We start from the raw sequence: 13,280 nt of genomic DNA, 5'->3' as shown, positions 1-13,280 counted from the left end.
AACAAAGCTACGTGGCTTTGTTGGAAAGTAATATTAGAATATTGGTCTGGAGTGAGCTTGTCTGGCCCAGTATTTAGTTACTTGGTATTTCCAGATATTGGTTTAACCAGAACAATTTGGCTTTTTTCCTTCCAGAAGTGTGTTGTATTTCAGGTATTTTTAAATTGCCACTTAAGTTTTTTTTATTCATTCAGGGTGGGCTTGGTGGAGTCAAAAATCCGTATTCTAGTTGGAAGCTTGGAAAAGAATGAGTTCATTACACTGGCTCACGTGAATCCTCAGTCATTCCCAGCACCCAAGGAGAATCCTGACAAGTAAGCCAAATCCTCACTCCTTCATGCAATAATTGAAGGACATTTTATCCAGATAACTGTAAATTTACAATTATGTTATTCAAATCATTTACTGAAATGGATGAACATTTAATTAAAAGTAAAGTTAACGAATGACTTACGTTGTCAGCAGTTATTGTAAAACTTGGCATCCCCTTACGTGAAAATCACTTGGCTTGCAGACAGATACTTTTGTAGCAGTAGGAATACCTTAATGGAGTGATACAACTTTGCTAATTAGCACGGTATATACTGTTCAAAGTTGCCATAATACTAACCTGGGTATTCCCCTCTTGTGCTGCAATTGTCTGAGTGACTATTAGAGGGGGTCATAGAATATCAGGGTTGGAAGGGACCTCGGGAGGTCATCTAGTCCAACCCCCTGCTTAAAGCAGGATCAATCCCTAGACAGATCTTTGCTCCAGATTCCTAAATGGCTCTCTCAAGGATTGAACTCACAGCCCTGGGTTTAGCAGGCCAGTGCTCAAACCACTGAGCTATCCTTCCCCTCCAACTATTACCAAAGTCTGTTGTTATGCTTTTATTAGTAGCAAGGAGAGTCAAGCAAGAGTCACAGACTCAGTCTCTTATTGATTTCATTATCAGTCTAAATGACAGCTTAGTTAGATTTGGAGTTTTAAAATACATCTATAGCTAATAGTTTTTGTGCTTTAACTTGCCAGTGATTTAATGTTTTAGGAAACACTAATGTCTGGTATCTGTAGGAAGAAAGCAAGTGCATGTTTCAAAACTGACATTAGGACGTTTGGCAAGTTCTGGTTCTATTATTTTGCTTTTCAGACTGTTAGGAATGTGTTTTGGGGTTTGTTTTGTGTGTGTTTTGTTTTGTTGGCCAGAAAACTGCACTTGACTTGGTGTTTTCTATGTATCAATTGCCATAGCCAGATTAGTGAGAGGTTATTTATGGCAAGTCTGAGGTTGGGAAATAAATTTTTGTGAACAGTTCTAATGTGTATTTTTGCAGGTGTAACATTTTGACTTTTATATGTTGTCTGTAGCGTGTAAAGCATTTTCATATTGAATTTAGCTTTAAAATCAGTGCTCTATTTCATTATGAAATATCTACAGAAAGTCCATGTGACCTTCTACATAGGCTATTCAGCAAGGCAGTGGCTTCTTGGATTGGGCCCATTGGTGGCTGCTATAAGCATAATTTAGTTGCATGCCCAAAAAGTGAATTTGGGCAAGAGTATTTATAGCTCTGTCTAAAATAAGAAATTACTAGATAAAAAATTGTGATTAATTGCATGATTAAGCAATAATAGAATACCATTTCTTTAAATAGTTTGGATGTTTTCTACATTTTCAAATATTTTATTTCAATTACAACATCACATACGAAGTGTACAGTGCTCACTTTATTTTTTATTACAAACATTTGCACTAGAAAAAATTAATTCACCTTATTGAAGTACTGTAGTACAATCTCTTTACCATGAAAGTTGATCTTACAAATGTAGAATTGTGTAAAAAAGAATAACTGCACTTAGCAATAAAACAATGTAAAACTTTAGAGCCTACAAGTCCACTCAGTCCTACTTCTTGTTCAGCCAATCACTCAGACAAACAAGTTTGTTTACATTGGTGGGAGATAATGCTGCCCACTTCTTGTTTACAATGTCACCTGAAAGTGAAAACAGGTGTTGGCATGACATTGTTGTAGCCAGCGTCGCAAGATATTTGTACCAGATGTGCTAAATATTTATGTGCCCCTTCATGCTTTTGCCACCATTCCAGAGGACATACGTCCATGCTGATGACCTGTTCTGCTCAATAATGACCCAAAGCAGTGGGAACCGACCGGTCATTTTCGTCATCTGCGTCAGATGCAGAAAGTTGATTCTCTCTTTTGGTGGTTCGGCTTTTATAGTTTCCGCATCAGAGTGTTGCTCTGTTAAGACTTCTGACAGCATGCTCCGCACTTCGTTCCTTTCAGATTTTGGAAGGCACTTAATATTCTTAAATCTTGTGTCTAGTGCTGTAGCTATTTTTAGAAATCTCAGATTGGTACCTTCTTTGCGTTTTGTAAAATCTGTCGTGAAAGTCGTCTTAAATCGAACAGCATATGCTGGGTCATCATCAGAGACTGCCATAAGGTGGAATACGGGTAAAACCATGGAGCAGGAGATATACAATTCTCTCTCTTCTTCTTCCCCCCCCAGGAGTTCAGTCACAAACCTGCAGGGCTCAAGTAGTGTTTCTATTTTTTGCAGTTTTTCAAAATCCTTATGTCGGCACTGATAGATTGTGCTTTTGAAGAGCTAACGTGGATGTGATAGCGGCTTTATTGCAAAGCAGGTGCTGAATCATAGCCAATGTGGAGTTCCACCTGGTTGAAATACCTTGTACAAGAGGCTCTTGTTTCTGTCCATTTGTAGCTTGTTGTATTCCTAGCTCTGTACTGTTATCTGGACTGTGTTTGAAATGGCCCACAAGTTTTCTACATTTTACCAGCACGTTCTCAAAACCACCATCACTGAGTGCCACTGTAATGGATTGCTGCAGACTGTGATCAATGCATATCATGTGTTCAAAAGGCAAGCGTCTGGCTGCTGCTACCATTTTACGCGCACTGTCAGTACTAATTGTTACCTTTCCTTGAATATTCCATTCTTTCGCAACATCCATGAAACGCTCTGCACATGCTTCAGCATGATGTCTCTCTTCAGTATGAGTTACTGTTACAGCAAACAACTGCTGTGTCCAGGCAGCATCAATAAGGTGTGCCATGACATCAAGATAGTTATGATTGCTCAAGGATGTCCGGTGATCATCAGTCAAAGCAACACCCAGTGCATTTTTCAAAAGCTCCAACTTTGTAGTCTTCTCGTTGTCATACAAGTCATTTATTTGTGATGCAATGGTTCCTCAGGAGGGCAAGGTGTATGACTGATTGGAAGATGCAATTTGAATAATATCTTTTAGCCCTCTGATATTTACAGTGTTGAGTGGTCTGCAGTCCATACCTATCCACTTTGCAATAATATTGGTTAAGGTGTTGTACTTTGTTTGATCCATGGGCTTGTAGCAATCCTGAAACTCTGTAATTGTACTGTCATGGTTGGCTGGATTCATTTGCTGGTGGTGTGTTATCTGTAGCACAAGATCCGGAAGCAAAAGCATGCTTAGAACCATAGATGGTACTGCAGACTTGAAGTGCTTCTATGGTATTGGGACTCAGCCGTGCAATACCTACAGATAAGTCTTTTTAGACAAAAAACAATCTGGAAGTATTTTAAACATAAACTTCCCATTCAAAAGACCTGAACTGTTGCTGTTTGCTCCATTAACTTTTTCTGATATATCGCTCCAGATCATGAAAATACAGTAGAACTGTATCAATGTCTGGAATAATTCAATAAATTCTTCTATATAATCAATAAATTTGTGTCCTGTTCAAAAGAGTCCTTGCCATGGATATGGAAAGATTTTACATCAGGATTAACATTCAGTAGGGGAGTGAATTGTGCCAGGAGGCTTTTTTTTTTTTTTTTTCTCTCTCTCTCTTGCTGCTGCTGGGTTAGCCTTTTGTATGTGTCCTTAGAGGAGCCTTGGCTTTTTGAAGGGGTAAGATTTTTTTTTTAATCTCAGAAAGTCAGTACTCTGGAGATGAGAGGGTGAGAGTTATGCAGGAGAGAGGTGAATTCTTGATGCTGCTTCTGTTGGGTTGGGTTGGGTTTCTGAGCTCACCAGGTTCACCTCCTATCCAAAGAGAGTTTCATCATAGAAATTTGCATTCAGTGTTGGAGGACGATGGGGGAGGGGGGAAGTAACCAAAGACTTGTGCAGGAGGAGGGTCTGGGAGGACAGGGGGTCACAATGGGGAAGAGCTCACAAAAAAAACTTGTGCAGGAGGAGGCTGAGGGAGCATCTTGCTGCTGCTGCTTCTGGAAAGGTAGCTTCTGGTACTGGGCTCACCTCCTTTTACTGAGCTAGGTGGGCTCCCTTCAGCTGAGTGAGCCCTTGTTTGTAAGGGAGGGTTGATTTTACCTCAGGGACTCATCATACTACAGGGAAGGAGAGGGTGGTGCAGGGAGGCTGAGCTCGCCAGGCCCATGTTCTCTATGAGGTACCCCTGGAGTGAGCGGCCGGCTACGGGCAATGGGGCACGACTCAGGGGGGTTGGTCCCACAAGTGAGGAGCTGGCCAGGCACAACAGGGCGCGCGGGCTAGCTAGGGTGACAATATGTCCCATTTTGGCCAGGCCAAAGTTCTCTTTCTCAGCTCTGTCCCGGCCATCCCTACTTTTTCACCAAAACTCTACATTTGTCCTGGCTGCAAGGCAGAGCAGAGAGTGACAGCTTCTGCATGGGGGCCAGCTGAAGGCAGCACTGCCTGCCAACAGGAAAGCAGAGAAATTTGCTGCTGGTAGTAAGTGCTGGCTTCAGAGCTGACCCCTGCGTAGCGCAGGGCTGGCCGGGGGGAGGGAGGGAATCATCCTCAGCCAGAGGAGGTGCAGAGCTGGGGAGGCGGGGATTCAGCCCCAACTGCAGGCGGCACAGAGCTCAGCAGGCATGGGGGTGAGGGTCAGCCCCAGCTGCGGGCGGCATGAGGCTCAGGAGGGGGGTGAGCTCCCAAACTTGGAGAGGCGAGGTCAGCCCCAGCTGCAGGTGGGGGTGGGGTCAGGTTCCGGGGGCATGGGGCTCGAGAGTGGAGGTCAGCCCCACCCCGAGCTCTGGATAGCACAGGGCTGGCATGGCGAAGACCCCACCATGGGCAGTGCCGCGCTCAGGGGCGGGGAGGCTCAGGCTCAACCTCAGCCCCAGGCAGCTTCAGAGGGCATGGGGCTCAGGAGAGGGGTGAGTTCCCGAACTTGGAGAGGCGGGGTCATCCCCAGCTGCGGGCGGCACGGGGGTGGGGTGTCCAGGCGGCACAAGGCAGAGCTTGGGACGGGGGTGTGTGTGGGGGTGGCGGCGCTCAACCCCAGATGCGGGTGGCAAAGGGTTGGTGGAGGCATGGGCCAGGTGCCTGGGGCGAGCTCTGCAAGTGTGGGGGTGGCTCAGGTGAGTCCCTGGCCGTCCTGTTTTTACTTTTAAAAAATACTTCTTTACTGGAGCTGACATGAAAACCATGTCTTTCTGTAGCCTCTTCTTTCTGCCCAGCCTCTGGTGGTGGCTTGCGTTACTGCGCCTGACTTGAGGTAGGTTCTTCAGAACAGCTGATGCTGCTCCCCCCCCCATTGTCTGTGATTAATGCGCGTTAAAAAGATTAATGTGTTATTTATGCTGTGCGTTAATCATACGTGTTGATGGCAGTTAACTGACAGCTCTAGAAATTACCTGTTCAAAGTAGTTACTAACATCCTCTTGAAACAGGGCTGAAAATGGTCTGACTAATGCTGTAAACGTGTCAAAATCATTTTCACTTACAGAAAGCGTATTTGAAATTAGTTTTGCTCTGCCTACACTAAGACCATGTCCATACTACAAACTTAGGTCGACTCAAGTTATGTCTGCATACAGCCGCCCAGTTAGTACGTCACTTGTGCACACGCATACTTGGCTTCTTGTGTTGGCAGTGCATGTACTCACCAGGAATGTTTGTTTTTGATGCGGAGTGTAGTGCATCATGGGTAGGTATCCCATTGTGCCACCTGCCATCATCCAGTGCACTGTCCTTTGGGAAAATTTGGCAATGCATGGTAGGGCCAAAACGAATCACCCAAGGGATGACTGGGAGCAAGGGGTCAACTTCCCAGTTTGTAGCTGTGCCCATCCCATAATGTTATCTGTATCTCATAGTTTTGTACCTTTTTTCAAAATCTCACAAACCTGCATGGCCCTCCTCATTGTCCACTATCTCTGACAGAAGCATAGAGCCTGCACAACTCTTTATTATCATCGTGAGCGTTGCAAGCACAGGACACATGATCCTTGAGTATTTGCAGAGCTTCAAGAAGAACTGAATCAGCGGGGATCATGACATTTCCTTGGGGACAATTGCTATGGGGCATAGTGATAATCAATTCAGGATTGTTGATGGAGTTCGTGGAACAGCTGTAGTTGGTGGAGCACCATTTCTGGGTCTGAGAAACAAGCACTGGTTGGCAGGATGGCATCATAATGCAGATTTGGGATGAAAAGCAGTGGCTGCAAAACTTTTGGATGCACAAGGCCACATTCCTAAATCTGTGTACTAAGCTCGCCCCAGCCTCTCAGCACAGGGACATGAAAATGAGAGCTGTACTGACAGTGGAGAAGCGAGTGGTTATCACATTGTGGAAATGTGCAAAGTCAGTTTGCTAATGGTCAGGCAGGAGTCAATTTGGGGTCGGGAAATCCACTGCAAGGCCATTGGGGCAAATGTGAAGAGGCATTAATCACTTCCTACTACGCAGGACTGTTGCTCTGAGCAATGTGCAGGACATAGGAGGATTTACAGCAGTGGAGTTCCCGAACTGTGGTGGGGCAGTAGACAGTACACACCCCTATTTTGGCACCAGACCACCTTGCCACTGAGTACATCAAGTGAAAGGGCTACGCTTCTATGGTTGTGCGAGCATTGCTTGATCCCTGGGGATGCCTCACTGATGTCAGTGTGGACTGGTCAGGGAAGGTGTATGGTGTGCTCTCATCCTCAAGAATAGGGGACTGTTTAGAAAACTACAAGTGAAGACTTCCTTTCCCAGCTGGTGGATTACCATTGGGAATATTGAAATGCCAGTAGTGATCCTGGGGGACCCAACCTACCCCTGGCTCATGAAACCATATGCTGGCCATCTCGACACCACCAAGGAACAATTCAACTACTGGCTCAGCAAATGAAGAATGACAGCGCTATGTGCTTTTGAAGAGTCGCTGGCGTTGTTTACTCACAAGATTGGATCTCAGTGAGAAAAATATCCCAATGATTATAGCTGTGTGCTATGTCCTGCATAATATATGTGAAGCTAAGGGGGAGAAGTTGCCATCCAGATGGAGGGCAGTGTGAAGAGGCTGAGGATGTTAGGGAGATTCCCAAACCTGAGCCGGCTTTTGTAGGTGACAAATCTGAGGAACTGTCACAGATTGAAGTGTCACTAGAGGAGGTTTTGGAATTAATTGATTAACAAGTCACCGGGACCGGATGGTATTCACCCAAGAGTTCTGAAAGAACTCAAGTGTGAAATTGCGGAGCTATTAACTAAGGTTTGTAAACTATTCTTTAAATCAGCTACTGTACCCAACGACTGGAAGATAGCTAATGTAACGCCAGTATTTAAAAAGGGCTCTAGAGGTGATCCCGGCAATGTTAGACTTACCAGTCTGTAGTCAGTATTGGGCAGATTAGTCAAAACAATAGTAAAGAATAAAATTGTCAGACACATAAAAGAACATAAATTGTTGGGCAAAAGTCAACATGGTTTCTGTAAAGGGAAATCGTGTCTTACTAATCTATTAGAGTTCTTTGAAGGGGTCAACAAACATGTGGACAAGGGGGAATCCAGTGGACATAGTGTACTTAGATTTCCAAAAAGCCTTTGACAAGGTCCCTCACCAAAGGCTCTTACGTAAATTAAATTGTCATGGGATAAAAGGAAAGGTCCTTTCATGGGTTGAGAACTGGTTAAAAGACAGGGAACAAAGGGTAGGAATTAATGGTAAATTCTCAGAATGGAGAGGGGTAACTAGTGGTCAAGGGTCAGTCCTAGGACCAATCCTATTCAACTTATTCATAAATGATCTGGAGAAAGGAGTAAAAAGTTAGGTGGCGAAGTTTGCAGACGATACTAAACTGCTCAAGATAGTTAAGACCAAAGCAGACTGTGAAGAACTCCAAAAAGATCTCTCAAAACTAAGTGATTGGGCAACAAAATGGCAAATGAAATTTAATGTGGATAAATGTAAAGTAATGCACATTGGAAAAAATAACCCCAACTATACATACAATATGATAGGGGCTAATTTAGCTACAACAAATCAGGAAAAAGATCTTGGAGTTATTGTGGATAGTTCTCTGAAGACGTCCATGCAGTCAAAAGAGTCAGTCAAAAAAGCAAACAGAGTGTTAGGAATCATAAAAAAGGGGATAGAGAATAAGATGGAGAATATATTATTGCCCTTATATAAATCGATGGTATGCCCACATCTTGAATACTGCATACAGCTGTGGTCTCCTCATCTCAAAAAAGATATACTGGCACTAGAAAAGGTTCAGAGAAGGGCAACTAAAATGATTAGGGGTTTGGAACGGGTCCCATATGAGGAGAGATTAGAGGCTAGGACTTTTCAGCTTGGAAAAGAGGAGACTAAGGGGGGATATGATAGAGGTATATAAAATTATGAGTGATTCGGAGAAAGTAGATAATGAAAAGTTATTTATTTGTTTCTATAATACAAGAACTAGGGGCCACCAAATGAAATTAATGGGCAGCAGGTTTAAAACAAATAAAAGGAAGTTCTTCTTCACACAGTGCACAGTCAACTTGTGGAACTCCTTACCTGAGTAGGTTGTGAAGGCTAGGACTATAACAGAGTTTAAAAGAGAACTGGATAAATTCATGGAGGTTAAGTCCATTAATGGCTATTAGCCAGGATGGATAAGGAATGGTGTCCCTAGCCTCTGTTTGTCAGAGGGTGGAGATGGATGGCAGGAGAGAGAGATCACTTGATCATTACCTGTTAGGTTCACTCCCTCTGGGGCACCTGACATTGGCCACTGTTGGTAGACAGGATACTGGGCTAGATGGACATTTGGTCTGACCCAGTACGGCCGTTCTTATGCTGCCTGCTGAATTTGAACAGCCGGATACAAGGACTATTATAAGAGCTTAGTGCAGCACTATATGGCTCATGGAGGCTTTGAAAGACCATTTTAACAGTGAGAGAGTAGTGTGTGGTATATTCTACCTGGCCCCTGCCCTTTTGTGGCCTTGTAGGAATTGTGTGGTGGTTGCTGTACATGTAGGAATGTAACATTATCAGTGCACCTATTTGTTTTGTTTGTGAATGATCTTCGAGTTGTATGACACTGTGCAGATAATTGATTTCTTTCAGAACTGCTGAGCTCTCAGTAGCGTATGCTGTGAACTAATAAAGATTATTAATAGAATTTTATTCCCTAACAAAATTGTGGCCAAAAAAACCCATGCAATTTTAAAACAAATGCATTAAAAACTTAATAAAGCTCAATGAATTGAGAACAGCCAGATTTCTTCAAGTGATGGTCCCTATATGTATTCCAAACGTAGTTGTACATGCACCCAGAGCCAGAAGGTTTTCCCTACCAGTGTCCGTTGACCCACACATACGTCGTGCATCTCCTCGTGTTCACAGTCGAGGGCATAATAGGCCATGCAAGTTGACACCTCTCCAATTCTTTATTACTGCTGCATGGAATGAGTCAGAAGCCCTGTTCCTTTGCGCTCTTAGTTTTCACCAAGAGAGTGACTTCTTCTGTTGTATATAGTTGTTCATAGTTCTTTGCAGTTCTTCTCGTAGTTAGTAGTTGTAGCGTTGGTAGTAGTTAGTGGTAAATTAGCTAGTCATCCCTGTTCAGAGACAGCCCCTTCCCTTGGGGATTATGCCCCTGTCCCAGGGTTCAAGAACTCTGTATCCTGCCTGCGCTCCTTCTCTGAGCAACAAACACCAGATGGGTTTCTGTTGCCTCAGCGAGACTCAGATCATGGCACGGTGTTCGATCTGCAAGTTGTTTCTGCTTCGGACCTGAGAAGTCGAGATCGCCACTGAACTTATGAAAGGGAAAGAATTCATGTCCACTACAGCTATATATACACCAACCAAGGCTTTCATGTGTCTGTATATATGAAGCTTGTGATTGTCTTTAATGTCCCACGGGGTGGAGTGGTAAGAGTAGTTCTGCAAACTATGATGCCACATGGAATGCTGGGGGGAAGGGGTTATTGGGATTTTCTTATATTGAGTTCTCAATGGGTTGCAGGGGGAGGCAAGCTCAGGACTGTTGAACCTGCAGGTTCACCAGTGTCTATAGCATCTGTTTGCTGCCTGAGAAGCCCCATTATGTCCTGGTGCATCTCCTCCTTTTCCTGCTGGGACTCTTGGACCTTTCTCCTCTCCACTTGTTTCTTCTCCAGGCTATCCTCAGTGTTCATTCTCCAGGTCCTGTGTTCATTGTCCCTTGCAGTACTGGCTTGCAGGATCTCATTGAACATGTCCTCCTGAATCCCCTTCTTTCGACGCCTCTTCCATATCTGGTTCAGGAGTTCCACAGGTGTGGAGGGGGAGACCCTGAAGGCCACAAAGAGGTACCATTGTTAGTGTATTCACTACAGAAAGCAAAACTTAAGATGCTGAACTCACTCCTCTTGCTTCCCTAAAGTTTTAAGCACTAGATTTTCACTTCTCTTTGGGACTGCATGTGCACGGCACCCGTCACTGCACTACCCATGATGAGTATGGCTGCCAGAGGTTGGGGAAATGAGGTAATTGCTTGGTTGTATGATTCTAGTAGCAGAAGATGATGACACTGAATACTGGCACCATTTTCCAGAGATGGTGGTGATTTTAGCTGATATCTAACTCCTGAGGGTAACAAAGGCAGAGACAGCACAGCTGCTGCTGGTGTCCCGAAGCTTCCCAGACTTATATGCTGGTAGCCTGTGTACTACAGTAGTGCCTGCTGAAGTTATTACTGAGTGGCGTATGAAAGTGTTCTACCATGGAGCAAGAAATAAGGCAGCCCTCCCTCTAAACCTTTGGCAGAGGATTACAGAATACCTCCATGGAAGTTTCATTGAGAACTCTCAGGAGCATTCAAGGACATCCCTGCGTATATAAACAAACTGCCCTGCATGGCATGCCTCTCCACCAACTCTACAGGGGAATGAAAAAGCTGATAGCAATTCTCCCCCTCTTGGTTGAACTACTACTTCTAGCATAAGGAAATGAATAAATAGTCAAAATACTATGCTCTGCTACTTTGGGGGTGCCATCCATATAATTGAATATTTATCTACATACTCTTACCTAAGATGCCTTCCATGCCTTGGGCTTACCTGTGTTTGACTGGGTGGTCTGTGATGGTCTGTCAGAATCTGGCTTGCTGCACCGCTGGAGCCCCCAGTCACCTGTTCCCCATAAACCTCTTCTTTGTCCACTATCGTACCTTCCTCACTATTCACAGTAGGGGCTTGTGACTCGGGCTTCTTGGAGATCTCCACGGTGCTGTGGTTGGGTGGAATCTCTTCAGAGTATGGCATGCAGCTCTTTGTAAAAGCAGCAGGTCTGCAGCTTGGCACCAGCTTGTTGATCTCCCTGGCCACCTGGTATGCCTGCCACAGCTCCTTCTATGCTGCACTGCAGCTGGTCACTGTCATACTTCTTCTCTTGCATCCCCTGAGCAATCTGCTCTTCGATGTCAACATTTCTATGGCTGTTTCACAGCCTCTTCTCCCCACAGGCCCAGGAGATCCAATAACTCCTGTCTACCCCAGGCAGGGCCATGTCAGAAGTGCGTAACCAGCATGGTCAGCTAGGCAGTTGCACAAACAGTGGAGAGCTGCTAGGTGTGCAAGTAGGGAAAGGAATTTCAAAAATTTGCAGGTTTTTAAAGGGGAGGGAACTTCTGATCTTCATGACTCCTTGGGCAGTGGAGTTCACAATGGTGACCAGAGCAGTTAGTGTGGGTCATTGTGGGACAGTTTGGGCCAACATAACGAATGCTGGGTCGACGTAACGAATGCTGTGTCTAGACTCGCCCTGTGTTGACCTAAATACATTGACTCTATGCCACTCGGGGAGGTGGTGATACTGTGTTGGTGTAAGGGTCAGTACAGCGGTGGGAGACTAATGCAGACATATGCACAACTAGGTTGATGTAAGCTACCTTGCATCAACCTAACTGTGTAGTGTAAACCAGACCTAATAGTTAAACCGTGTTCAATGCTGGTTTTAGGGGAGTTACTGTTGACAAACTTTTCTACCAGTGGGTTAATTTCCAAGTGTAAACAAAGTTTATACAACTGAGTCGGGCCCTACCAAATTCACGGTCCATTTTGGTCAATTTCTCGGTCATAGGATTTTGAAAATTTCATGATTTCAGTTATTTAAATCTGAAATTTTATGGTGTAACTGTAGGGGTCCTGACCCAAAAAAAGGAGTTGTAGGGGGATTGCAAAGATATCGTAGGAGGGATGGTGGTGGTACTGCTACCCTTACTTCTGTGTGTGCTGCTGGTGGCAGCGCTGAGCAGCTGGAGAGGAAGCTGCTGGCTGGGAACCAGCTCTGAAGGCAGCGCCACCACCAGCAGCCGCGCAGATGGATGGCATAATATGGTATTGCTACCTGCAGAGTTGGGCCCTCAGTCAGCAGCCGCCACTCCCAAGCTGCCCAACTCTGAAGGCTGCAGTGCAGAAGGGTGGCATGGTATGGTATTGCCATCCTTACTTTTGTGCTGCTGCTGGCAGGGTACTTCCTTCAGAGCTGGGTGCCCAGCCAACAGCCACTGCCTTCAGAGCTGGGTGCCCAGCCAACAGCCGTTGCTCTCCAGCCACGTAGCTCTGAAGGCAGCACAGAAGGGTAGGGATACTGTGACACCTTCACCCCCCCCCCCCCCCGGGGCAACTCCCTTTTGGGTCAGGACCCCCAATTTGAGAAATGCTGGTCTCCCCTGTGAAATCTGTATAGTATAGGGTAAAAGCAGACAAAAGACCTGATTTCACAGTGGGAGATCAGATTTCATGGTCTGTGATGCGTTTTTCATAGCCGTGAATTTGGTAGGGCCCTAAATATGAGCCACAACTTTCAAACCTGGATTCCTAACATTTTGCTCCTAAGTTCCTTTGAAATCAATTGGATCTGGCCTTGCTCTGAACCAGTCCTTATCAGTCTGCCAGTGTCTCTTTCTAGATTTCATACTTGACAAAGTAAAGAGGCTTCTTGAAGTGATGGGGAGCCTTCTAAGACTAGTTCAGTTTACAAATTTCCAGGCTATCCAAATGTATTACACTTTATAGTCAACCCTCAGGGA

At 44.9% G+C, this 13,280-nt stretch overlaps 1 protein-coding gene across 2 annotated transcripts in view; it reads left to right on the top strand.

Annotated features, from left to right (window-relative positions):
- PAPOLA (poly(A) polymerase alpha) overlaps positions 1–13,280 on the top strand; it is an 81,635-nt gene that overhangs the window by 41,067 nt on the left and 27,288 nt on the right. For both annotated transcript variants that reach the window (XM_034768014.1, XM_034768013.1), the window contains exon 14: positions 195–314. In XM_034768014.1, coding sequence (XP_034623905.1) covers positions 195–314 — 120 coding nt within the window. The remainder of the gene's footprint in view (positions 1–194; positions 315–13,280) is intronic.

This window comes from Trachemys scripta, chromosome 4 (genome assembly GCF_013100865.1).
Source record: "Trachemys scripta elegans isolate TJP31775 chromosome 4, CAS_Tse_1.0, whole genome shotgun sequence".
Taxonomy (NCBI): domain Eukaryota; kingdom Metazoa; phylum Chordata; order Testudines; family Emydidae; genus Trachemys; species Trachemys scripta.
This window is presented reverse-complemented; position numbering and strand designations above follow the sequence as displayed.